The sequence below is a fragment of the Argopecten irradians genome, chromosome 11, assembly GCF_041381155.1.
Source record: "Argopecten irradians isolate NY chromosome 11, Ai_NY, whole genome shotgun sequence".
Lineage (NCBI taxonomy): Eukaryota > Metazoa > Mollusca > Bivalvia > Pectinida > Pectinidae > Argopecten > Argopecten irradians.
The window spans coordinates 10,575,489-10,603,354 of record NC_091144.1 but is presented as its reverse complement, the minus strand read 5'-3'; the positions used below and the strand labels follow the sequence as shown (position 1 = coordinate 10,603,354).

The 27,866-nt window shown below is 34.8% G+C and overlaps 1 protein-coding gene across 1 annotated transcript; it reads right to left on the bottom strand.

Moving 5' to 3' along the window:
* Positions 1-4,394: 4,394 nt before the first annotated feature.
* Positions 4,395-27,866, bottom strand: LOC138334390 (protein SFI1 homolog). The gene is made up of 23 exons (XM_069283062.1): positions 27,470-27,866; positions 25,233-25,433; positions 24,757-24,828; positions 23,902-24,012; positions 23,359-23,453; positions 21,092-21,209; positions 20,480-20,582; positions 19,322-19,478; positions 18,514-18,675; positions 18,096-18,166; positions 17,375-17,467; positions 13,140-13,237; positions 12,462-12,528; positions 10,505-10,635; positions 10,307-10,388; positions 9,807-9,899; positions 9,278-9,363; positions 7,723-7,798; positions 7,415-7,587; positions 6,769-6,871; positions 6,159-6,255; positions 5,711-5,871; positions 4,395-4,595 (listed from the first exon to the last, which is right to left on the bottom strand). The coding sequence occupies exons 1-23, from the start codon at positions 27,766-27,768 to the stop codon at positions 4,395-4,397; spliced, it is 2,850 nt and encodes a 949-aa protein (XP_069139163.1). The 5' UTR covers positions 27,769-27,866.

The window sequence follows — 27,866 nt, the reverse complement described above, 5'->3', positions numbered from 1 at the left end:
GGAGACATATCACCAATGGTAGGCATTGTCAAACAGGTAGAGAAGCTTTGGGCATTCAAAACTTAGAAAGGATTGCTCAGAGATGCTTTGGTCAGGATGACACAACTTGGGAACATTTCAAACCAAAATTGTTAAATATGATGCAAAATTACTTTGGTGCACCTGCTGATAATCATGCACAAAGAATGCAAGGTTTCACACCCCGTGGTGAAAGTCGGACGACGTCAAACCAGAAGCCATCACCACCATTCTTTAGAAATAAAAGAAAGAATAAGAAAAGGGGTAAGTCATACTTTTATCAGGGTTCTGATTTGCAACCATGCTTATCCAATCAAGGAATGTCAAATGCTGATGGCAGCTCAACTTACTGTGGCAATGAGACTTCAGCTGTCAAAGACAATAACGACATGGCTACAGCAATGGCAGCAAAGACATTGTTAGGTCAGTCACTGCCTTGTGAGCATGCATCTGAGACAACTTCCATGGAGCAGGCTTGTCTTGATAAAGAGACTGAGAAGGATAGCAATTCTGATTGTATGTCTACTGAAGAGAGTAGAAGCCAAACTGTAACTAGGGATGGTAACTTGAAAGTCTCTGATGGAAAGGATGAGCTATGTGATCTACTACCCATATCGACTCCATCACTCCCTGTATGTCAACAAGATAATCCCCCATCTGTGGTGAGTGTGGGGGAATCTGCTGACCATGTAACCCAGTCGGAGGAATCCACTGTAGACCATGTTCAATTGTGCTTGGAACTTGTAAGCCTAGATAGTGAAACTAGCACACCTCTGGATAGCGAAGGAAACACAGGTAACAATTTTGTAGATGTTTTTGTTTTATATGTCACTTTGCCTCACTACCCTTTCACCATTTACCATTCCCTTATAGAGCACAAAAGAGATACGATACTGAATTGTTGTTATGGTAGAGGTCTATTATTTATTAGGGCTTTTCACTTTTTGGTGAAAAGACCTATTGTTTTCGTTAAGTTTCTTATTCTTCTTCTTATTATTATTATTATTCTTATTATTCTTCTTCCTGTTTTTGTGAACGCTCTCTCGGTCAAACGGTAACACACAGGTTAAAAATGATTTCAGTATGTTTTAACCAAACATCTGAAGGTGTTCCATGAACAAAATTAAGTAGGTCAAAAATTCCAAAATGGCCGCCATGACGTAAAACCTTAAAACCACAAAAACTGCTATAACTCAAAAAATATGAAAGCTATTGCAAATCTGAAAGTATTTTATTGTAGGGAATGAACATATCTAACTTTTACCCATGACATGTTTCCACAAAATATGTCTTTTTAAAAAGCTCGCTAGAGGTCAAAGTTTACAAAAAAGTGACTATTTTTAGAATTTTTTTTATTATTCAATTTTTTCCAAATTTTTTCCATTGCATCGATGCAGTATCTCATTCTGAAGGCTTTGATGTCTTCAAATTAAAAATTAGTCCACTAATTAATTTTTTATGACGTAATTAATATTTAACTAAGATTTTTTTGCAAATTTCGATAATTATATTTTAAACATCTCCTCTGATTCCACCAGTCCGATCAAGCCCAAACTTACACAAGATTTTCAACTGATTACCGTGACTAATTCTTGTTAATATGGTGTTGATTCAAATTCAAATATGGCCGCAATGACGTCATTTCCGGTTTAACCTAGACAGCCATAACTCGTTAACCACTGAGCCAATTTCTTTCAGTTTTTTATATGTTGTGTAGAATAGCATACTGAGAAACTTTGTAATTGTACATTTTTCTCTAAAATGTCAACTTCCGGTTGTTTATTGACTCATAGTGCAAAATCGCCGTTTTCGGTGAAAATCACGAAAAAATCTTCTTCTCAAGATCTACATAGTATAGAGGCTTCACGTTTTGCATGAAGTAAGCTTAGGTAGTTGACTATCGGGTTTGAAAAAATAAACGAGCTTGACCTTCATCCAAGGTCACAAAGTGCGTGTGATTGTAGAGTTATGAAAATGATCCTGTGAAAATTCAGCTCATTGAGACAGCGGTAGCTCGTTAACCACAAAGCCAATTACTTTCATTTTTGGATATGTTATGTAGAATCAAAAATGAAACAATTCATTTTGTTACAACTTTTCTGTAAAACATCAACTTCCGGTAGGAAATAAGGGACAAAGTTCAAAAATGCAATTTTTCGACAAAATCAATAAAAAATCTTCTTATCAATTTCTAGAAGGCCTAGAGACCTAATATTAAGCATGAAGCATACTGACATAAATGCCTACCAAGTTTGTTAATGTGATTGACCTTGACCTATATCAAAGCGACAAAGCCAATTACTTTCATTTTTGGATATGTTATGTAGAATCAAAAATGAAACAATTCATTTTGTTACAACTTTTCTGTAAAACATCAACTTCCGGTAGGAAATAAGGGACAAAGTTCAAAAATGCAATTTTTCGACAAAATCAATAAAAAATCTTCTTATCAATTTCTAGAAGGCCTAGAGACCTAATATTAAGCATGAAGCATACTGACATAAATGCCTACCAAGTTTGTTAATGTGATTGACCTTGACCTATATCAAAGCGCACTCGGGCTAACAATCCTAAAATCTTCAAATGAATTATTGTAAAGTTCTGAAAGGCCTAAGACCTGGAATTGGACTTTTGGTATGTTGAAACTTATAAGCACTGCCAAGTGTTTTATGAATGACCTTGAACGGAGTAGCTTTAAGGTGAAAAGCCCGTCAAATTGTCCCGGTGACAATTTCTAGTTATTATAGAAGTCTTACTATTTGTATTTAAGTAAAACGTAATGAAGCTTATACATTTTTCTCATCTTGTTCAATGTGAGTATCTCAATGTTTTTTTTTTTAATTTGAAACAGTTTTTCTTTAATCTGTTAAAAGAATTGTGTAGAAATATCATTCTATGGTTTGGGCTCTTTTTGACCCCCAAGTCAGTCAAATTTTCAAACCTGTTATTTAGTATTTTAATTGTTGGATTTGACATATTTAGTACATCTCTAATTTTAATTGTAATGATATTTTCCTAATTTTGCAGCTTCAGTTATAATTAGCATGGTAACCACTTGAAATACATTTGTATGCATAAATTATGAAAATATGGAAATTTTGACAAGTCTTTGTTTTGGAAACCATAAATCACATCCTTGAACAAACTTGATATTTCTCCTATAGATTCTCAGTAAATATTAATTTTATTTGAGGATGCGCTCTATAGTTTCAATGTCATTCTTCTTTTAGATTGGTTATCTATGGCATCTATAGCTGCAAAATTAAAAAAAAAAAACAGTCATTATACATCAGAGTCAGAGTAACCGATCGTCATCTGAGGTTAATGTACAATCCATATTGGTCAACAAGGAGTACATTTTCTATCATTTAATTATTACAACTCATTAAAAACATTTACAAAATACATACCGACAATAAAGTTATTAACCAGCATATTTACGGACATAAGAAATGATATCTATAGATGTCTATTTAGTAAAAGCGTAACGTTGGGTTACATGTGTTCATGAGTAAAGTTACAAAATACAATTTACGGAAAAAGATACGGAACTCACTGATAAAATGTACTTTGCATATATCGTTTGATATCGTTTACATCTTTCGGCAAATAACATTGTTGTTAGCCTGTCGAATGAAACCAACAAAGAAATTATTTTTTTTTATAATTAGGTGGACGTCAGCAATATCTTCCGCCTCTTTTGTCATTTCACAATGCGTACTTTCTATTAACACGGATCAACAACTTCCGTATTTACAACGAAGATTATTACGAGAGAAACATCAATAACTTAATGCCTTTTCTGAAATATTTAAATAAAGTTAGCATCAAACAACGACTTCGGGTAGGTAGGTAATAATGACACAGTTAATCTCTTAATTACCTAAAGGCTCGACACGCCAACTGTAAAAACACAAGATCGTGAGCAATTATCCATGTCGGTCGGTGCAGTCAGGTGTGACACAGGTAAAAAAAATCTCAAGGGCCGAACACCTGTTCGACGAATACATGGGTAAATACTATGTATTTGATGAAACGGGGACATATTTCTGTTCGAGGAATAAGGGGTATTCGACGGATAGCTGTTCGAGCTATCCGGGGTTTTATTACATAGATTATATAGAGAGACGGTCGGGACCGTACGACCAGTTCGACGAATAGGGGGTATTCGAGGAATCCGGGTTAGAGTTAGAGGGGTTTTACTGTACTTGCCTTTACCAGAGATCGAACTCGGGACCTTTGGATTACCAGTCTGATGTCAACCAAACCAGCTAAAGAGAAATGTTCTGTAGCCGAGCAATATATTGCAGCTAGTATTGACCAGGGTTACATTTGCATTTCATGACAAAAAAAAATTAAGATGTATCAATGTTTAATCATCTTCTCTCTCCAGTATACAAGCGGTGACAATATGGAGACCCCATTACCTTTCTCTGAACAACCAGGCTCCAGTGCCACAAGGCTAATCCAGACTTTCTGTGCTCTTCCTCGGCCAGATGATACTGACACTTCCATGTGGCAAAAAAACAGATCATCAGTCGCTTATTGTTGAACCAGTCACACTGCTTTGTTAGCAACTGAAATCATGAATTGTTGTATTTTTAATTAAAAACTAGTGAATTATTACAACACCTGAATTAAAGATCCTCCACCGCTGACCGAGCATAAATGATATTCATCATTTGAACAATAATTGGTGTTTAATCGTGTATATATATGCCTAATTAACACAGAAATAATATAAAATAATTAAATTCGCCTTTGGTGCATGCGCAATCAGTACTTCATTCCATATAGGATAGAGTGCCACGGAAGGGGGAAGGAATTTATATAAGCTTTAAACTTGTTTAAACTGTCCCAAATATTCTGTTTTATATGTACATATATTGACATATGAATAAATACTGTTTAAACTAAAACTATTCAGCACTAATTATAAACTTCCAAGCCAACTTTCTAGCCTTTATAATATCAACTGAACGATTTTAATTGCTAACAAGGACAAAGTCATTCAGAACCCCCGCCAATGGAGATATCAAAGCTGAAGTAAGTTTAATTGTGGAGACTTATGTGTATGAAAAAAAAAACAGGAAAAAGGAAGTTGAGCTTAAGAAAGATGGAGTATAATTCAAGTAGAGCGGGGCTGCAATTGTTGAATCAGGAATACAGCCTTGACATTTATATTAGACTATATACGCAAAGATGGGTGGAGTTTTGCAAAGAAACATTTACCATTTACCTTGATATTTTCAGCAATGTTTCCATGGTAACGGAAAAAGTGCAAAAATTGAAAACCTAAAAATAGCAAAAGGTACTACTAGACCATAAAAAGAATGTGTCTATGAAGTTTCGTGGAAATATCTCTGCTGGTTTTAGAGTTATGCTCCGGAAATGAACCTGCTACAAAAATATGATATTTTCAGCAATGTTTCTATGGTTACAGAAAAAAGCACAAAAAGTGAAAACCTAAAAATAGCAAAAGGCACTACTGGACCATAAGAACAATGTGTCTATGAAGTTTCATGGAAATATCTCTGCTGGTTTTAGAGTTATGCTCCGGAAACCATTCGTACGTACGGACAGACGGCCAGACGGACGGACGGACGGAACCCATTTGTATATCCCCCGCCAACTTCGTCGGGCGGGGGATAATTAACATATCAGATATCAAGCAGTTAAAAGATCAGTGTACCTTTTTTGAGCGTGACTCTGCCGTGAATGTTCCCCAGGCGTTAAACACCTGTTGTAGTATGTAACGGTTGTAATGTTGTTCAGCCTGGGCCTGTCGTAACTGGAACAGTAGTGATCGCTCCCGGGCTAAACGCCACTGGCCAAAATACCTCTGTAGCTTGTCTGAAACACCAAGGTTATTCTCTGTTTTAGATCTACATATAAAATGTTGTATGATTTACAATAACGCACATATTCCCAACTCCTTCCAGTACCTAATGTTGCATTTTAAAGTTTACCCACGATATGAAATTTTATCTTGACATAGCAAAGAGTATTACACTTGTACATTGAATTTATTTCTTTGTTTCCTTTCAATAATACAGGTACAAAAGATTAAAAAAGAAATCTTTTTGAACGTTGCGAGCATTGTAAATAAGAAAAAATAATAGACAATTTCCAAGACTTACTGCGATTTAGTGCCTCGCGAGTTGACTCCACCCATTGTCTGGTTTCTGACTTCTTGTAGGCATGGATGGCAGCATACCTATGCCAGGTAGTAAGCACCTACAGAAATAACCATTAATTACACATCAATGTTAGTTAGAGCCATACAGTAATTCTTCAAACAATCCTAATATATAAACATAGTGTCCAGAAATATAACACTTAAAAGCTGGATAAGGACTACAGTGCAATTAACGAGGTTTGGCTGAATCTTTATTGTAGGAGCTACATCATGTTTCTAATGAACTGTGAAATCAGCTGATTATCAATTTGTATATGTGGTTATTTTCATACAAGTTGAATTTCCTGAATCATGCTGCAATGTTTGCAAAGGGTGCACTTTCCCTTTTTTAATTGCATGTATTCAATTGGTACCATTTCCACATCGCACTATCATGTGTGAGAAAAAATTGCGTTCCTGATATTAAAAGCCCCAGCTCAAACTCTAAAATTTGCTATGAGCAAGTCTAAGAGTGTTACTAGAATAAGATTTGCCCATATATTTCCATGCTTTTAGTATATATAAGTGCAAAAATTACCAAACAAACAGATACATGTATAATTTAGCATTACCTTTCCCAGAATCTGCCTGTTGTAGTGAAGCTGGGCTGTCTGGTTAATTATTCTATCTAAAATCTGACTTTCAACATTCTCATGCCACATCTTTAGTGTTGACCTTAAAATACATGGTAAATAATGATTACAGCAGACGTAGTAGTGAAACCTAGATAATAATCCTGGTCTGTTCAAAAGGTGATCAGCTTATCACTTGATTTGTGAAATTTTAATATTTCCCGCAAAACCTAAAATCAACATGTAGGTAAAGAATGGAGTTCTTAAACCTAAAAAATTTTCTTACTATAAGATAAGTGGGTACTAACAAGGTATATTTATCTTGATTTTTAAAAAAAGTTGTTGAATTGTTATTAGCCTAAATCAGCTATTTGACAACTGGTCTGTGGTGTAAACAATCTTTGATTCCATTTCTATCTGAGTAATTGACAGGAGCCATAAGATATAAAAGTCAATTTGCCATTTCTACCTGTACACTTTCTGCTGACTTGGTGTTACTTATTATTTTTGCTCCTCATGATCGATTGGCAACAATGTAAATATTATACAGAGATTTATAGACAGCCAGAAACAATTATATAATAATCCACTGAAGTTTAATATGTGTTCATATAAAACAACAAAAGAAAAAAGGGAATATTCTTACCTGAGGAGAGCTGTGGATTTCTCTTGATATTTTTGGTCAGCTTTGTGTCTGAATTGTCTCCCCTGGGCAAGTAGGGTTTTCCATGTTGCCATGACTTTTTGACAGACCCTTCTTTGCCTGAACTCTCGAGCTTGACTAGTTTTCCGGTCTTTTACACGCCGATGTTCTGTATACTGAATGAAACAGATAATATTTCATTATCCTGTGTTGATACAGACAATACCCTGCTCCAATATAAACAAATGACAACTCAGCAATCACCATAATATTACATGACATATATACTACCAACATTGGCTTCAACTCACCTTCCTCATAGCTGAGAAAACTTTTGACAGGAGCTTGATGTAATGGTGTTTGGCAGCACGGACATCATTGCTTTGACTGCAAATAAACATTGTTATATTTGTAAATATACACAATTTCTATCCAAGATATTCAGGTGATGTGTCATCTGTTTATATTATCTATGTTTTATACATCGATGTACAATCATGATCTGTAAACAACTGCCCTACATAGGTATCAAACTTGCGTAAGAACATCAGAACACCTTGACTACTCGTAAGCACAGTCCCACCATAGAGAACTCTATACTGATATATATTGTAAAAGACTTCTATTAAAAAAAGATATTGCCAAAACCCACAGAATATTCTATTTTACCTGTGTTTACAGTCGTTTAGATAATCTCTCCAGCCTCTGACTATTTTACCTGTGTTAACAGTCATTTACATAATCTCTCAAGCCTCTGACTATTTTACCTGTGTATACAGTCGTTTACATAATCTCTCCAGCCTCTGACTATTTTACCTGTGTTTACAGTCGTTTATATAATCTCTCCAGTCTCTGACTATTTTACCTGTTTTTATTGTTTACATAATCTCTCCAGCCTCTGACTATTTTACCTGTGTATACAGTTGTTTACATAATCTCTCCAGCCTCTGACTATTTTACCTGTGTTTACAGTCGTTTACATAATCTCTCCAGCCTCTGACTATTTTACCTGTGTTTACAGTCGTTTACATAATCTCTCCAGTCTCTGACTATTTTACCTGTGTTTACAGTCATTAACATAATCTCTCCAGTCTCTGACTATTTTACCTGTGTATACAGTCGTTTACATAATCTCTCCAGTCTCTGACTATTTTACCTGTGTTTACAGTCGTTTACATAATCTCTCCAGTCTCTGACTATTTTACCTGTGTTTATTGTTTACATAATCTCTCCAGTCTCTGACTATTTTACCTGTGTTTATTGTTTACATAATCTCTCCAGCCTCTGACTATTTTACCTGTGTATACAGTTGTTTACATAATCTCTCCAGCCTCTGACTATTTTACCTGTGTTAACAGTCATTTACATAATCTCTCCAGCCTCTGACTATTTTACCTGTGTTTACAGTCGTTTACATAATCTCTCCAGTCTCTGACTATTTTACCTGTGTTTACAGTCGTTTACATAATCTCTCCAGCCTCTGACTATTTTACCTGTGTTTACAGTCGTTTACATAATCTCTCCAGTCTCTGACTATTTTACCTGTGTTTACAGTCATTAACATAATCTCTCCAGTCTCTGACTATTTTACCTGTGTTTATTGTTTACATAATCTCTCCAGCCACTGACTATTTTACCTGTGTATACAGTCGTTTACATAATCTATCCAGTCTCTGACTATTTTACCTGTGTTTACAATCGTTTATATAATCTCTCCAGCCTCTGACTATTTTACCTGTGTATACAGTCGTTTACATAATCTCTCCAGCCTCTGACTATTTTACCTGTGCATTCTCTCCAGCCTCTGACTATTTTACCTGTGTATACAGTCGTTTACATAATCTATCCAGTCTCTGACTATTTTACCTGTGTTTACAGTGGTTTATATAATCTCTCCAGCCTCGGAAACTCCTCTCCATCAGTTTAGTACAGTAGTGCTCATGTGCATATTCCTGAAATATGATTTTTCTACTTATGAAGATCAAAAAATTAAAGTATTTTGTTTAATTTTAATTTCTTAATGACACAAAAGGACATTTCAGAAGAGATAACAACTGAAATTGAAGACTGTGTACCATAAATCATTAACAATTTTCTTCAAGGATGATTATAGAACATTTATTATCAATACAAAATATAAGTGGCACTCTTATATTTCACGACAGTATACTATAGGCCAACATTTTTTCAGTGATATCTTTTAATTTGCAAATTAAGCGATCCAAGTAAATTTGCAAATATTTCTCCATTTATCAATTTATGCATCACAAAAATTCATGTGGATTTCCAAACATTTTTTAAATCTGTGAAAGTTACTATTTGTGAACTTGTTTTGAAATTGAAGTCATTAAATTTTGTAGCCACGAAGCTGGTTTACAATACAATTATCACCTACATGTTTTTCATTGTCTTGTTGTGCTTCAACTGTTTTCCTTTTCCATTTCGCCAGGAACCTCTTTCTGACACACTCGTCATTATGCAGAATGGCCTGAAATACAAGACATGTTATCATTTATATAATTTCAAAATGTACTGGTAAGATTTTGGCTGACACAGTAACTATGCTTCACACTATAAAACCAAGAATTGTAACTACGTGTATTATCATAATCTTCATCATGAAAGAAATGTACAAATTTGAAATACATGTACCTGGTAACTAAAATACATGTACCTGGTAACTAAAATACATGTACCTGGTAACTAAAATACATGTACCTAGTAACTAAAATACATGTACCTGGTAACTAAAATACTGCATTTGATATTTTTTAAAGATATTTTACAGAGTTTGAAGATAATAAAGCTGGCCATCTTTGGGAAAAAAAACCCATTTGTGTCAAATATAAATTTTAAGTTCATGAATAGCTTGAGCACAGTTTTACAGCTGCCTACCATTCTCAGGTTCATCCTGTTGTCAGAGCTCTGTAGATAGGATCTATGCCACAGGTAGAAAAAACGGGCCTGCAGGTTTTCCCTGAAGAATAAAACAAGTATAATTCTTGGTAATAAAATAGCAACATTAAATTTAAGTGGTATTAGGAAACTTTTTTTCATCTTCTGTTCTGACCAATAAATCAGACAATGTATTACCTGCGGAATTCCTCGGAGTATTGCTGATTTTCTCTCTGCAGTTTGACAACTTTAACAAAGAGCACCATTCTCTGTAGGTATTTTGGCATGACTGTACAGTAGAAGTGAGCATCGGCATGCGCATACTGGGTCTATACGAACATAAAACAATGTATGAGCATCCACATGGGCGTACTGGGTCTATACGAACATAAAACAATGTATGAGCATCGACATGGGCGTGCTGGGTCTATACGAACATAAATCAATGTATGAGCATCGGCATGGGCGTACTGGGTCTATACTAACATAAAACTATGTATGAGCATCGACATGGGCGTACTGGGTCTATACGAACATAAAACAATGTATGAGCATCGACATGGGCGTGCTGGGTCTATACGAACATAAATCAATGTATGAGCATCGGCATGGGCGTACTGGGTCTATACTAACATAAAACTATGTATGAGCATCAGCATGGGCATACTGGGTCTATACGAACATAAAACAATGTATGAGCATCGGCATAGGCGTGCTGGGTCTATAAGAACACAAGCAAATTCGTGGAATTTCCATCTCCCGCTTTCAGGACATATTGTAGGTAAACATTATTGAGGTTGAAACATGAAAAAATAAACTGAAGTCTTATTAGGAAGTAAGATGTTTGGCCGAGCCCTTAAGACATTTAAATATGTTACAAAGTTTGAAGAGAATTGGTTTATATTTATTAAAGTTATTGTATGGAAGTGGCAGAAAATGACTTTTTTTATTAAATCAAAGGATCATAACTCTGCTAATTAAGACCTGCCAAAATTGGCGATCGAAGTTGGCTAAGCCCTTAAGGCATTTAACTTTGTTACCACGTTTTAACAATATTAGTTTTACCATTTGTAAGTTATTACACAGAAACTGCAGAAAAATGACATTTGCAGTAAAATTAAGGGGTCATAACTGATAAATAACATTCGCTGAAAGAGTTGATCGAACTTGGCCAGGCACTTAAGGCACTCAACCTTGTTACCAAGTTTGAAAAAAATTGGTTAATACTTATCACATTTATTGTACGGAAGTGGCAGAAACTGATTTGTTTTTTACTTAGCAAAGGGCTATAACTCCAATAAATAAGGTCTATTGAAAGTCGCGATCAAACTTGGTCGAATCCTTCAGGCATTTAACCTTGTTCAATGACAGAAAATTGTTCAATGACAGGCATTTAATTGTTAAATGACAGAAAATGATGTTTATAGTAATTCAAAGGGCCATAACTCCGCTAAATAAGGTCCATCCACAGTCGCGATCGAGCTTCCCTGAGCCATTAAGGCATTTAACCTTGTCACCAAGTCTGAAGAAAATCGGTTTACATTTGTTACAGTTGTTGCACAGAAATAAAGTGTTACAGACAGACAGACAGACAGACAGACAAACCCAGATTAATATCCCCCGTTTCGGAGAAAGCTGGGGATAATAAAACAATGTATGAAAATCAGCATGGGCCTACTGGCCATGGATCTACACAAACATAAAATAATGTATGAACATCAGCATGGGCGTACTGGGTCTATAAAAAAAAAACCATCAAATAGGGTTATTTTAATTTCATTGCAACTCCATTATGTAACTTTACCAAACAAAGTTGGCATTCACAAGTGCATGAACCTCCATCTGCTTACTTTAATGTCATATCAAAGGTGACGTTACAATTGTCACACAATTGTTCATGGAAAATGGCTGTTAAATCTTTGTCAATATTGAATTGTTTATTCATTGCAGATGCCCAATCTCTTAAAATTTTCTCATAAATTTTTTATCAAATGTTAATATAAGCATTGACCTGCATTCAGTTAGCAATTATGCATCAATGTGGGTACCTTTAGTTCATGCATGCACATGTCTATGACTTTATTTAGTAAACTGAATAAAGTGTTCAAAGAACACATATATATTAAACATAGACATTTCTTTTCCTATATTATACCTTTCTATGGCGTCTCCACTGAACATACATCTCTAGACTCTGCCAAACTTTGGATAGTAACACTTGTCTACAAAATCAAAACATTACATGTCAATAAATTCTCAAAATCCACCAAAAAATTCTGTTCTTCACTCCAAAAATGCTTAAAAAAAGAGAAACATCTCCCTCAGTATTGGCCTATTGCCTTTGATAGATACAAAAAGTAACTTGACAAAGCTAATTTAAAGTACAATTGGAATTCATAAATTTTGTAAAAAGTAGGTGTTTAAAAGACAAATTCTCAAAATCCATAATAAATCAGAGTATTCAACCCAAAAATATTCAAACCAGAATTTTTATTCTTTTTCAATCTTTGTCCCTGTATTCCAAATTTTGTGAAGAATAACTCGACCAAGTTTTATTTGGATGTAATTAACTTTGTCAAATGTCGACTGTGAATGTTGATGCTGATGCCACCAGGAACACAACACCTTAGTCTTAGACAAAAACCAGATACCCACCATCTGATTCACATACATTGCAAACTTGTATCTGATAGTTGGAGGGCGAATGGTAATTGAACACCTTAACCACTTTGCCAGTATGGCCCCCTTATAGTATTATCCTATATCTGATGATGGGGCCCTATACATCAAACTATATACTTAACAGATAATAAAAGTCTGTGTGACCTCTGACCTGTAGTGGTAACTAGCTTTCCTGGTGAGAGGAATCAATTCCAGTTCTTCGTTGTTTTCACATCGTGTCATCCAGATTTCCCAATGGGATTTGAGCAGCTGTAATGAAGACAATCATAATCAACATTACAGTATAGTGATCAAAGAATACTTTAAAACACCATTAGACTTTTGAAATTAGAACTTCCTTAATGTTATGTAATTTCTTATAACTTCTACAATCTCCTCAATGATTATGAATTGTGTAGATAACAAGCTACGAGGGCCAACATAGATATTGTAGCATGGAAATTTATGTCACGCTTAGTTTTTATTAGTTGTTAAAGTTAAAGTTTATTTGTATTGTAAAATAACAGTTTTATACTATTTAGTTGATAGTTTTAGTTTATATATATGCAGTATGTATAGTGTATATATACATACATAGGACAGTTAGGGACCAGGTGGCCACGTGCACGTGCCCATCTGGGGTCGTTACATATACGTAGGGAGCTAGGACACCGCATTTCGTTTTCCATATAAGGAGTTGTTTACGACTAGGGCTGTGTATTAGGGTCCAATTTGATGGACTGGTTGCGTAAGGTGTTCGTATTAATAGTAACAGAGAGCTAAATTTAGGTAGTGGTCGCTCCGGCCAGCCAATTAGAGTTAGGTTGGGAGGGGGGATGGAATTAGGTAGAAATACGTAATCGTAATAAGATTCAGCCAATGAACGTGAGAATGAAGGTCGGAGGAGCGAGGATTTAGCCAATTAGAGGACAGCATGAAAGTGGTATAAAAGGGGGTGCACGTGACGAAACGACAGATTACATGAAATTTTGGGACTTACTCCACGTATCTCAGGATCAGTTATTTTAATTCGGATTACTACACTTAGTGTGTTTGTGACTATGGAATTTATACTTGGGATGTACTGTACGGATATTTCCTACATGTATCAGTGAGCTATATTACGTGGATGTGAGTAAATAGTGTGTGCGTTCCTGATGGATTTATTGTGAACTATATTACGTGGATGTTTATGTGAATAAATTATGTGAATTTTAAAGTGATGTTTTCTAGTTTTCCCTGCCGTAGTCACCTTCCATCACGGACTTAGATATACAATAGCGTCTCGTCATAGCCTAAGTGCTATCATATATTGGAGAAACGCTACAAATGGTGGCAGCTGCGGGATGGAAGTTACTATGATTACGGTAGGGGAACTTCAACATTCCTGAACATTTTGATTTCGATCAGAGTGATGTGGGAAGTGCTGCTCCTGATTATTATACTTCACCTCGGACATTACAAAGTCCGGACATCGAAACAGCTGTGACTTCTACTCCGAGTGTTGGACAAACGACTCCAGTCAACCGTGAAAGATGTGTATCGAGTTCACGGACTGCGGGTCAGCGGAGATTGGAACATAGATACAGTGGATTTATCCTTAAATGGATTATTGTGTTGGTGTGTTTAGCAAGTTTTGGGTGTATACTTTACCAAAGATACCCAGATCACATTATCGTGTGCTTCACCAAAGAATTCATAGTGCTCGGAACTCTAGTGATTTTATTGTTGATCATGTGTTCTCTCATCGTGAAGTTAATTCAGAATCCGATCATGGGAGACATGGTGCACAATATGTCTCAGGGATTATCAGACGATAGTGAAATAATGTCGTCAAACAGCTCTGATAGGGAGATGATATATCGGAATGATAACACCGTAAGGAGTACTAATCACGTTCCGTTAAAGCGTACATTTAGTGGTACCGGAAAAGATATATGGAGTAAATATATCAGGTATTTTGAAAACGTCGCTGACCTTAACAGCTGGACATCGGCACGGACTCTGCGTATATTTTTCACAGTGTTGCGCGGTCAAGCAGAAGTGTATGCGTACAGGCTGAGTGATACTGTTAAACAGGACTGGAGTACGTTAAAGGAAAAGATGGACGACCGATTTGGACACAAATCCATGAAGGAAAGCTATGTAGCTGAGGCTAAGCTAAGAAAACGGAAAACGGACGAATCTTACAGAGATTTCGCTCAAACTATGGAAGACTTGTACCGACGGGCATACCCTAGTAATAGAGAATATGTGGAGGAGAGTAGTCTGAAAACTTTCCTTAACAACTGTCATGTGTCGGATAATTTCCGTTTAGCTGTTAAACGTATGCAGCCTAAAACACTGCAGGAAGCGGTGACTTTTGCTATGCAGGAGGAATGTATTCTGCTGGGAGAAAAACATAAGCCTCATATGCAAGGGGGTCGGTTTTGGTGGATATACTGTATTATTTACTTTTCAGAACAGTCAATTGCCTTTTTTAATTCAGAGTCTGTGCTACCTCGTCACTAAAAACTGACCAAATGAAACACAAAGTTTGATTACACAGACTTAAATAGCCAGGGAATAGTATGGTTGGATAAACAAACCATTGGTAATCTCCTTCAATACACACATCAACATGTAAATCAATTCTAGTACCTCTAGCTAATTAACAGAACAAAATCTTCTCTGACCAAATGAAACACAAAGTTTGATTACACAGACTTAAATAGTCAGGGAATAGTATGGCTGGATAAACAAACCATTGCTAATCTCCTTCAATACACATATAACATGTAAATCAATTCTAGTACCTCTAGCTAATTAACAGAACAAAATCTTCTCTGACCAAATGAAACACAAAGTTTGATTACACAGACTTAAATAGTCAGGTAATAGTATGGCTGGAACAACAAACCATTGGTAATCTCCTTCAATACACAATCAAAATCTTCTCTGACCAAATGAAACACAAAGTTTGATTACACAGGCTTAAATAGTCAGGGAATAGTATGGTTGGATAAACAAACCATTGGTAATCTCCTTCAATATACACATCACAACATGTCAATCAACCCTCGTACCTCTAGGTAATTAACAGAACAAAATCTTCTCTATAACCTGGATAAACCTGTAATTCTCATATATGGCCACTTTTAAATACCGTATTTTTGCGCGTATAGTGCGCACCCGCGTATAGTGCGCAGGTACGTTTTTGAGTTTCATTCTGGAAAAAAAAAATTACAAAAAAAAAAAAATCTCAGTTTTTGTATCTTCGATCACAACACTTTGCATTGCCTCCAAACACTTTTGAAGAACAAAATCAAACGGTTCTTATTGTTTATCAGTGCTTAAAACAACCTTCTGTTCATTAAAATTAACTGGCGAGAGGAGTTTGACACGATGATTGACACTTTGTTTACACAACGGCAGGCCTAGTTAGCTTGTGAATTACCGGTGTGACACTATAATGAGGATATCAACAACAATGTTTTTACAATCAAATAATTAACCATACCTTGTGTAATTCCAAGTGGTATCAATCATGTCTATTGTGTATCTAATAGGCATTTAGATTTAATCATTGTCCAAGATATTAGCTGGAAAGCCGACTGAGTAGGCTAATCAACCACAGGTGGTCGCCATATTTGATTACTGACTGCACGCTTCCGTATTCTCAATTATTTCAATTAGTATTGAAATCAGGATGATATCTTACAGAACCATTTCAAAAGATAGTAATAAGAGTAAATTTTACAGTCATACCATCATTTATAGTTCCGATTGGTCAGTGTTAAAGTAGGAAGGTTTTAGTTTCGTATTTAATTTGCTGGCTCTGCATGTGGGATTACACTCACTTCCGTAAACATTTGCAAGTTCAAAAGTTTTCACATGCTGGAGAAACTTATTTATAAGGTAATCTGTCTAAAGTGACGAATTTATTACACACTTATACATCGTTTCAAGTTCCAGGCTATATTCATTTAGCCATTTAGATTTGGAGATACCTTACTGAATATTCACGATCGTAACATGAATCCGGTCATGAACACACGTGCTCTCAAAACGGACTTTCAAGGAATTAAAGATAAAAATTTCAAGAGATGTTTTCCTTTTATATTGAATATATGCATTGACCACTGACTTAAAGATCCAAGTATTTAATCATAATTATTTCACGACAACGTGTACAAAATGTTACTGCATAGCTCGCGGGACCTGCCGGTCGGTGATCATAACCCAGGACCTGGCCATGCCTTGTACCTGCGTATAGTGCGCACCCCCAACTTTTCACTTGATAAATTATGAAAAAAAGTGCGCACTATACGCGCAAAAATACGGTAGTATAGATGAAGGCTTGCAGCGAAAACAAAATTTAATAACTTCTATCTACAAAGCAGAAGCTAATTTAGTTGATCAACCAACCATTTTGTCCCTGTGTTGCAGTGCCGCTTCATTCCTCGTCTGTTTGACTCTGTGCTGGATCACATTCAGTTTTAGACAGGACAGGCCAAACATCTGGGAAACAAAGCAACATCTTAGTTACAATATCATCCTGACAATTATATAAATACAGACATCAAAATACACATCCCATCTCAGGATGCCCATCTCTGTCGAAGAAACTTGAAAATAAATATCCTAGTAATTTAATGCAGTAAAACATTTTCCTGCCCTGAAGTAGTTGGATACTCAATGAAACATAACCCCTATACGACTGACATGAAACGTATATTTGGTGTCTATGTTTTTTCAAAACATTTATATTAGCTGCATGATTGTTTACAGAACACTTCTGTAATTCAACTTTCTGCCATGTGCGATTTATTTTCATAATTTATGAAAATGTATCTCTGCAAATTAATATCTTTTACATTTTATTGCACCACGAATTCAAATGTAGTTCCATTAAGCTTTAAATCTGCAAAATTTAATCTTGGTAATGCACTAAAACAGAAATTGCAAAGTTTAGTTATCGCAAAATAAAGTTGGTTTACAATATACTGATCATGTCATTTTCACAATTACTATCGAATCAATTTTTATTGGTGGTTTTCACCATAAATAGATGAATTTAAGCCTTCATGAACCTTAAGATATCAATAAAACAGAAAGTGAAATCCTTTTCTGTTGTTTTAAATCTTACAAGGAGTCTCCGAACATGATGCTGTGCTGCCACCTGGTGTGCATGTCGTTCTCGGTGAATTCCGTTGACATCTTTTGATGATGTTAAGGGTAATCTTAATTACAAAGTATCAGGACCATACTTACTTCACTTAAATATCCAGAACACCTGTAACAATGCTTTCTTATGTCCTATTCATTAAAGGATTTATCAAGATTACTACGACTGATGTTTACTGTTAGCAACTGAACAGTTGAGGAAAAATTAAAACTTAAAGATTACAAGCATACAGATTGATGAACATACTAGACAAGTCTTATGATCAATATCATTTCAAAAAGAAATCAAGTAAAATTAATTTCTAAGAAGGTTTTTGAAGATCTAAGGCATCCAAATTCATGAGTAAGAAGTGACTGCACTTGAGAGACAAAAAGGATACATGATTTCCAGCGCTCAAATGCATGACGGATCTGAAAGCGTTCACCAAGGATAACCATGTATTCCTGATGTGCCTTAATAGACTGGCTCATGTTGTACCGTCTCACCCACAGGTTAAACATCCAGCGTTTCAAATGTCGTTGGTACAGCAAAGTAGCGTACACTGTAAAAGTATTCCAGACAGTTATATGAACATGTATTTATTCTAGTCATATAGCAATTACCATTCCTTTACATTCACAAATCACAATGGTACAAACAAACTACACACTATAATAATCTCATAAAGGTCAGCTCTTAGTATTTAAATATCACTCTTGTGAAAGATTTTGGTTTGTCAGCAAGCTTGCTAAGCATGGTACAGCGAAATCTTTCACAACAGTTGAGATATTCCAAACTACTTGTCAGGTTTGATATCTTTGCAATCAACCTCTCCACCTTAATAAGGAAAGATTGAGTTGGCTTTTATATAAAACAACCGGAGGATTTCCGTGTGAAACATAAAAGAAAAAGCATTATGCTGAGCAGGCTTAGCTCTTAGATTTGCAATACATTTATAACAACTGATTTTCCAATAATCATTAGTCTACCTTTGCCAGTATTTAAGTCCACAAACAAAACAATATGAATAATGATTAGAAGAGCATCCATTCATATGGCTTTGCAGGTAATTGATGCATTTTATAATTAGCATGAACCTGAACGCTAGCATTACAATAGTTGTTTAGGTGAAAAGGTAAAAATGTTGTTAATATCTTCTAATCTTTCATAGATTGGTATAGAATTCAGTTTTAACATAATGAAGTTACCTTTTTCCTGCTGTGTTTCTTTCCTGCCCAACCAATATTTCATCCATGCTGCTAGTACCTTCTTTTTCAGTATATATCTGTGAAACCTCACAGCTAGGTTGTATTTTGCCTCTCTCTCCTGTATGTGCTCTAACTTCTTTCTCCAGATAAGCCAGAACTAAAAACATAGAAAAAGATTCACTGTTTTGTTTACCTTATACTGATTTGACAATTGATCATAAATTTAAAATCATTTTTGTAAGGATATGGTCTAAAATGCTATTAAATGCACACACAAAAAATGTGTGCTATCAAATATTTGCTTCATTTTCAGTGTTCCCGATGGCTCAGAAATGTGTGTGAATCACGCACAATTTGTGTCATCGCACGCATGTATTTGACAACCTGTATGTGCATGCACGCATAAAGATTTTCCTTTATGTGATAATTATTTCTATTATCTCTTATTTTGATCTAAGAAATCGTAAGTGTGTCAAATGTGTTTTGCGATAGGCCTACTGGAAGTAAACATTAACTGCAGCCTACCAAGCGGCAGATATCTTAATTACTTATCAGCGATTACATTTTACAATCGATTTAGGATCTTCACATTCAAGGATCAGGTGATTAAACAATATGAAGATCTATACCAAATCTTTTGAAAATTGCTTTCACCTCAAAATGCATTTGCTAATTGAGAACATGATTTTAAATGAAGAAATTGACGCACCACAGCAGACTGGTACAGTAGACATGTATATTTTAAAATCTAGTTCAATAAAAGACGAATTTAAGAAACAATAGGCCTAATATTGTTTAAAATAATTCAAACAAAGAGATACATTTTATTTAACACTGTTTTGTAATTGTATATTTTTTCTTTGGCGAAATATTCGTTACAGTTTGTCTTTATTTTCTATACATACACATGGAAAAAATATGCAAATATAGTGTACCCCTTAAATATGGCACTGTACCCCCATTTTGACAAGTATGGGGGGTTCAAAAACACCCATATGCAAAAATGACCGGAATACTGATTTTGTTTTACATAAATACAGTATATGAACATATTTGTTGCATTTGTGTGGATGGATGTGACTGACACAGAAGTGTACATCATTTTAATAATTGGCGGTGGGAAAGGGATTTATATAGGTTATATATTTGACTTCACACCTGTGTTTGTATCCGGTATGCCCAGAACTGTAGTGCTGTAGTTTCCATTTCTGCTCTCTCCTGTACTAGTGTGTGCTGATTCTTCCACTGGTGCCATGCCTGTCTGTTGGTATAAAGATATCACCATACCAATGATGTGAAAAAAAGCAAAAGATTAAACTCTGATGAAAATAGGTCTAGACTTTGTGACAAAACACTAAAAATGCTAAATACGATTAATAATAATTATGCTAAAACATGAATGCACTACTAGTATAATCTGTTTGTTGATAATATTGCAATTACGTATTGTACTACCAAAATTGTCACCAAAACATCAATATCAATGAGAACAGAATACAGAGTACTTTAATTTATTGTTACAGGAACAAGTGCAATCTAAATTCACTGATGTTCCGGGTCCATTGATCCGTATATTGACTTTTTGATTGAGTCTAAGGTTGTTAATTTATGTAAACAAAAATACAAACAAAATGAAAACTACTGATTTTTCTTTGCCCTAATTACTATTAAACAACACAATAAAGTTAGCGCCTATAAATCAATCTAAATATTCAAATCCACCAAACAAAGCAGTTGTGCATATCTCATTACATACTGTATATTACTCACCCTAGACAGTGATTGTTGTGGAAGTTGTCAGCGATACTGTTCCTTCTCCTCTCATCTCTCCGCTGTGCAGTGAACCGTATCCAGGCCTGTAGTACTTTATGGCTCAGTTTTTCTGTATCTAGGTAGAGGTTACAAGTCTTATTATTGCAACTTTTAGAAACCCAAACCACCATTTTCCTGTGTCAATCACACAAAGTTAATGGATACCCTGCTTTTTTGTATTGTGTAAAGTCTGTTTTCCAATCATAGATTATGAATGACAATATCCTCAATACTCCAGAGGTAGCTATCACTATATAGTACTATTGTTATAGCCACCCATGGGCAATAACATATTGAAAATGGAGACATTTTAGGAGAATCAAGCAAATTTGTGGAATATCCCCCATTTTCGTTAATCAAAGGGCCATTACTCCGTTAAATAGGGTCCTATGAAAGTGCCAATTGAGCTTGGTCAAGGCCCAGAGACATTTGACCATGTTACCAACTTCAAAGAAAATCTGGTAATATTTACAAGAGTTATTTCAAGGAAAAAGCCAAAAACACTGTTTTTGGTTAATCAAAGGGCTATAACTCCGCCATGAAAGTGCTAAGCATACTAATGCGAGCCCTTAACCACGTGACCAAGTTACAAAAAAATTGCTTAAAGATGCTCCACCGCTGACAAATAGTATTTTTTCACTATCAAAAACAGGAGCAGACGATTTAGTATTTTTCTTCAGTTACAAAAGTTACTTACTTTACACCATTACCACCATTGAAAAGTTTTAGCTTCTAATTTTACTTCAAGTTAAAAACATGAAATATAATTAATTGCATCCCGAAAAAATTCCGTGTTACTATATCTTATATGGAATGAAGTACTGATTGCGCATGCACCAAAGGCGAAATAAATTATGTTATACTATTTTTTGTGTTAATTAGACATATATTTACACGATTAAACACCATTGTTCAAATAATGAATATCATTTATGCTCTGTCGGCGGTGGAGCATCTTTAAGATTTGTGGTGGTCATTGCATGGAAACCAAGCCTTACAGGCAGATGGACCGGCAGACCCAAATCAATATCCCCTGTTTCGGTAAAAGTGGGGGATACAAAATAACCAATTACAGACTTACTTTTACAGAGAGTAGCGTGCAACTTTAAACCCACACCATGTAATGTAAACTTAAAATGAAAATGTCTCAGTTTTGCTATGACATAGTATAGTGAAGAGGAGGATATTACGACATTGATAGTTACCCCTAGAATATTGAGGGTGAAATGAAAATAGACATATACATCAACATCATACTTGCATCAAATTAATCACCTAGATTTCAGAATCATGATTTAGATGATAAATATTAAAAGGTTCCTATAAAAGAAATTGTTCTCATTGTAAAAGTATTAAAGTATAGGGTACATAATAATCAAGAGAAATCCCACCACTTAATTTGTTTATAGAATGTATACAACTATTTTAATTTCCAAATTCAGTCAAATTGATACTGTTGAAATAAAGGTAATCATTCCTTATACATGATATTATATCAATGAAACAAATATATATTAATGTATTTGACAAATTACAGTAGTTCTACTGTACACATAGAATGCCTCTACATGTGTAGCTTTCATAAAATAAAATTATTCAGTGGAGATATTATATTTACTACAGAAAAATAAGTACCCCCTGTATATAGCTACTAGATCATCTAATTATTTTGATTTTATCATGGAAATTACTATCAATTAATATGATGTAGATGATAATTGGGATAAATAAACTTTCACAAATTTACATGGATTGCAAAATTCACCAAAGAGTTTTGGTTTACAGTATTTAATTTGAAGTCAGCAGTACTGTTATAGAAAATCTATATACTTACAGTGTGTGTGAGCCATAGATAGTCAACCAGATTGTGTGTGAGCCATAGTCAACCAGATTGTGTGTGAGCCATCTAGATAGTCGACCAGATTGTATACTTACAGTGTGTGTGAGCCATAGATAGTCAACCAGATTGTGTGTGAGCCATCTAGATAGTCGACCAGATTGTATACTTACAGTGTGTGTGAGCCATAGATAGTCGACCAGATTGTATACTTACAGTGTGTGTGAGCCATAGATAGTCAACCAGATTGTATACTTACAGTGTGTGTGAGCCATAGATAGTCAACCAGATTGTATACTTACAGTGTGTGTGAGCCCTAGATAGTCGGCCAGATTGTATACTTACAGTGTGTGTGAGCCATAGATAGTCGACCAGATTGTATACTTACAGTGTGTGTGAGCCATAGATAGTCGACCAGATTGTATCTTCTGCATTACGACAAAGCGTTTCCATGCCTGGACTGTACGGCAGTATATTGTGTACCTTGAAAATGAAAAAATGAAATATGCAAAGTTGACAATTTTAGAATATGCATGCCAACTAGAAAACTGATGCCCATTAGAAAGGCCATGCCTCTATTAAGTTGTCCATTACCTGAAGTAAAATCACTAAAAAATTCTTTAAAACAATGACCATGATATTAATTGTTCCAGCTGATTTTTTTTTTACCCCTTTGGGGGTCACAGTGGCCGTATTTGATTTCTATAGGGAGGGGGCTGGAATCAAACCCTATTGCACATCAACACTTACTATTTGTTATTAACATGTGCAGTTTCCTGTTGTATTTTGAGGAAATCTACAGTATCCATTCTGGATAGACAAATGGAAGGACAGATGGACACATATGATTACTATAGGTTTCAAGCATCTCTGATAAGGGCCCCTAATTATGAACGATCTTTGTGAATAAAACAGGAGAACTAATTAATACCTGTAGTGACATTCAGCACGGACGAGTAGTCGCCATTCCTTACGAACCACCCACCACATGTCGTACCAATCCCTGAAGGCTTCTCTCATTATCTTCTGGTGGTAGTGTGCTCTGTTTCAGACACGGAAAAAAAAATACCAACTTGAGATTACAGAACCACTCAACACATCAAAACGCTACTCACTAATAAGATATTTTCAATTGCAAAAAATAATGAATACACAGAAAAATTCTGGATCAAATCAACTGCTGGTGAGCCTTACAAATCAGCAGCATTTACTTCCATACATTATATTTATATGCTGAAACAATGCATATGTTACTAAGTATGCTGATATCATGCAGTATTAAAGATGCTCCACCGCCGACAGAGCTTAAATGATATTCATCATTTGAACAATAATTGGTGTTTAATCGTGTATATATATGCCTAATTAACACAAAAAATAATATGAAATAATTTATTTCGCCTTTGGTGTATGCGCAATCAGTACTTCATTCCATATAGGATATAGTGTCACGGAATTTTTTGGGGATGCATTTAATTCTTTTTTATATTTTTAACTTGAAGTAAAATTAAAAACTCAAATTTTTCAACGGTGGTAATGGTGTAAAGTAAGTAACTTTTGTAACTGAAGAAAAAATACTAAATTGTCTGCTCCTGTTTTTATAGTGAAAAAATACTATTTGTCAGGTGTGGAGCATCTTTAAACAAAAATGTAATATAAATTAATTTAACCAACAGCTGGTACCAGAACTATCAAATTTTCTACATGTATTTGTTTTCAAAAATTACAGTACATGCATGACCACAAAAATAAGTTAAGGTACCAGGCAAATACAACTACTACAAACCTTGCAACTGAAGGCATTATTCTTCCAAAGGTTTTCTTTTTCCAGATTGATGAAAATTTTCTGGCTAAGAATCTGCAAACAAATAAAATACTATTAATTTCATATGTTTTCATCAAACATAATCTAATTTGATCATGAAACAAGAGGTTAAAAGGCACTTGTCTTGAGTTCTGGTCTTTTTATCCTTTTTCAATATCTTAGGATCGGACCTTAATTGTAGTACAATACCTCTAAGACCTAGTGTCTTAAAAGTTTGAACAGGTTTTCAGCGCCAGCCAGATACTGTTACTACACAAAATTATTCTGGTGGCCTTTTTTATTAAATAGTCCATGGAAATTAGATTAAATTGGTTTTCAGAATTTGAGGAAGGTAAAAAAACGAAAATTTAATGGATGAAAATTAAAACAACAATCAGCATAAGAGATATTTATATTTGGAATAACAATAACAATCTATCTGCTAATGCTATCTTTACCTGATCCTAATTTCCTTTAATCTCCCACCTCTATCCCACGTGTAACCTGGTCGGTATGTTTTGACCTTTGACCTAACAGCCACAGGTTTTGTTTTTGAGGACATTTTTTCTCGTCTCCTCTGTCTGGCACCAGATACTGGTATCTTCGATTTCTGTGTGTCATCCTTAGTTTTGTTATTTTCACTCAACAAGATGTTGCCCCTAAAGAAAATTGATATTGACAAAATTCCCATTAGTACATGTAATTGTTTTTAATCAAGAAATATGGAAATCTGGATGAGAGTCCTTCTGTTGAAGGAACACTGTAATTTAACATGTAATATTGAATAAAATTTTATTTGTTAAAAAAAAAATAAATAAATATATATATAATTCTACAACCTGTATATATGTAGATCTGCAGTTGTAATGATTTGATCTAAGAAAGAGATTTTTTAACTGTCCTTTAATTATATAGAAAAAGGTGGATTTCCCTTTCTTTGATTTTTTGCTAAACTTTCCATTGAGACTAAGGGTTCATTATTAATGCATCATCATTTCTATTTATAGTCATGGCTTCAATGAAATGCCAATGCAGGGCCCAGTTTCATGTACATTCATTAATTTGAAGGAAATTCTCAAGATCAGAAAGCATTACAGAAGTTAAGGAGCCTTCCTTCAAATCCATAATGCTTTAAGGATATGTGCAGTCAAAAATGATAATTTCAGTTTATGCTGGAAATAGCTTTATTAGCACATGTAAATAACCTCTCCGTTTCGTGCGCGACCAGAATAACCTGTCGATATCGAAATCAAATTTTCTGACTGCCTGATTATGCATATTTTCTAGTCCTAAACTAGAAGTGACATTATAATAGTCCTTAATTGGCTTATCGCTGTACTATAACTGATGTGCTATCACGTATATTGACGGTCAGCTATTTTTTAAGATTACTTTTGAGTGAAGTCATTCGTACAATAACTTTGGCTCAAATGTAAATAGCTAAAAGTGTGAAATTCCACATTTCAAACGCTTTAATTTGTTCTCTAATTGCAGGTATTTTCATGTAATTATGAAAGGAAAACCACACAGAAAGTTTCTCATTTGTTTTTTTTTTGTCAAGGAGCTCGAGTTCAGCAACGAATAAGTTTTAATAATATAATATTTTCCCGTAGTCTGTATCTTTGATACATTGTGAATTGCAAAGTTTATAATTTGTGACTGTAAAATGAAATTTTATCAACAATTAAAGAAATCCATGATTAAAGCATCAAGGACGTATATACCTACACACCGATGATTGATCATTACAAACATTGTACTGTGTGTTGCTAACCGAATTAATTGAAATACATTTATTACAGTACCGTAATACGTTTCAACATATGATAGAAAGAATTTATTTTTGATATTATAAAAGATCAAAATAATGAGATATACAAACAAACTATTTTTTCAGACCGTGCATTTGCTTTCAAATTTTAATCGATATACGAGGATACACTAATTTAAACCAACCGATAGCACTAAAAACTAGGCGATTCATTGGGTGGGACTTGATTTTTCATTCATCTAAAGCCATATCCTGACGTATTATAAAAGAAAATTTTGACTGCACAAATCCTTTAAGCTTTCGTATGGACAATTTTAGTTAAGGGTTCCTTGAATTTAAGGAATGTTCATGAAACTGGACTCATGCATATGCCAGGTGTCAGATATTGAGTCCTAATAAACAGACTGATAAAAGCAATTATATATTTTTGCCAGACATATTTGTGCATTTTTAGCATACATTGTGCACATACACATTTTATGTGGATACACAAAAAGGAAAAAAAATGTAGCAGAACTGAACATCATCACGTGCAATTAATTAAGTAAAAAAAATAAGTACCTAGGTGTATTTTCTGGTATCTTCTAAAATAAATAGATTTGAGTACTCAATCCATCAATGGTTTTATATATCATATATATTTTATTTCAAAGTCTACAAGAAAATTCGGATACTTGAAAGAGAAAAAAATGTGAGTGAAATAAGGACTGGTAAAGGCAATTAAAGCTAACAATGCTTTTACATTGATAAATATTTAAATTACTTAAGCTACAATTTCGAAATATTTGAAAATTAAATTTATCTTCTGGTACTTTTCGTGATAAGAAATGACAAAACATAGTGTCGTCTAATGTGAATAAAGAAGTAGAGTTTGTCAAATAACAGGATGCGACTATCACGAAAAACGTGTTTGGGCACATTTACCCGATATCGTCTGCGGCAGTTCCGATTTTTGGAATGGTAGTTTTTGTGGAGTTGGGATTAAAACTTTCGGATGTGTGCACCAGTCCTTCTTCTGCTCGAGCAAGGAGTTTCATACGGCCAGCACGAATTGAAAGCTCTGCGTTGAGCTCCTTCAGTACCGAAAGTTTTGTTGTGGTACCCGCATTCTTGCCAGTTGGCCCGAATTCACCTTCTTTTTCTACCGTCATTTTCTTACTTCCCTTGTGAAATACCACATTCTTCTTCCCACCACCAGTAGGTACTTTGCCTTGTTTATCCATTGCCTCTAATTACAGAGTGAGTGTTTTGTTTTTGCATCATGATATTGTATAAGACAACCAAAATAAAATCCTAAATACTGCCGCGCCATATATGTAAA

Bases quoted from the DNA above. Each gene is read 5' to 3' on its own strand.
- LOC138334390 (XM_069283062.1), bottom strand. From the start codon at position 27,768: ATGGATAAACAAGGCAAAGTACCTACTGGTGGTGGGAAGAAGAATGTG. The intron at 17,468-18,095 runs GTAAGATTTAAA...TTTGTTTCCCAG, and splicing joins ATCATGTTCGGAGACTCCTT to ATGTTTGGCCTGTCCTGTCT. The intron at 7,799-9,277 runs GTAAAATAGTCA...GTTTATTTGCAG, and splicing joins ATAAACCACTGTAAACACAG to TCAAAGCAATGATGTCCGTG.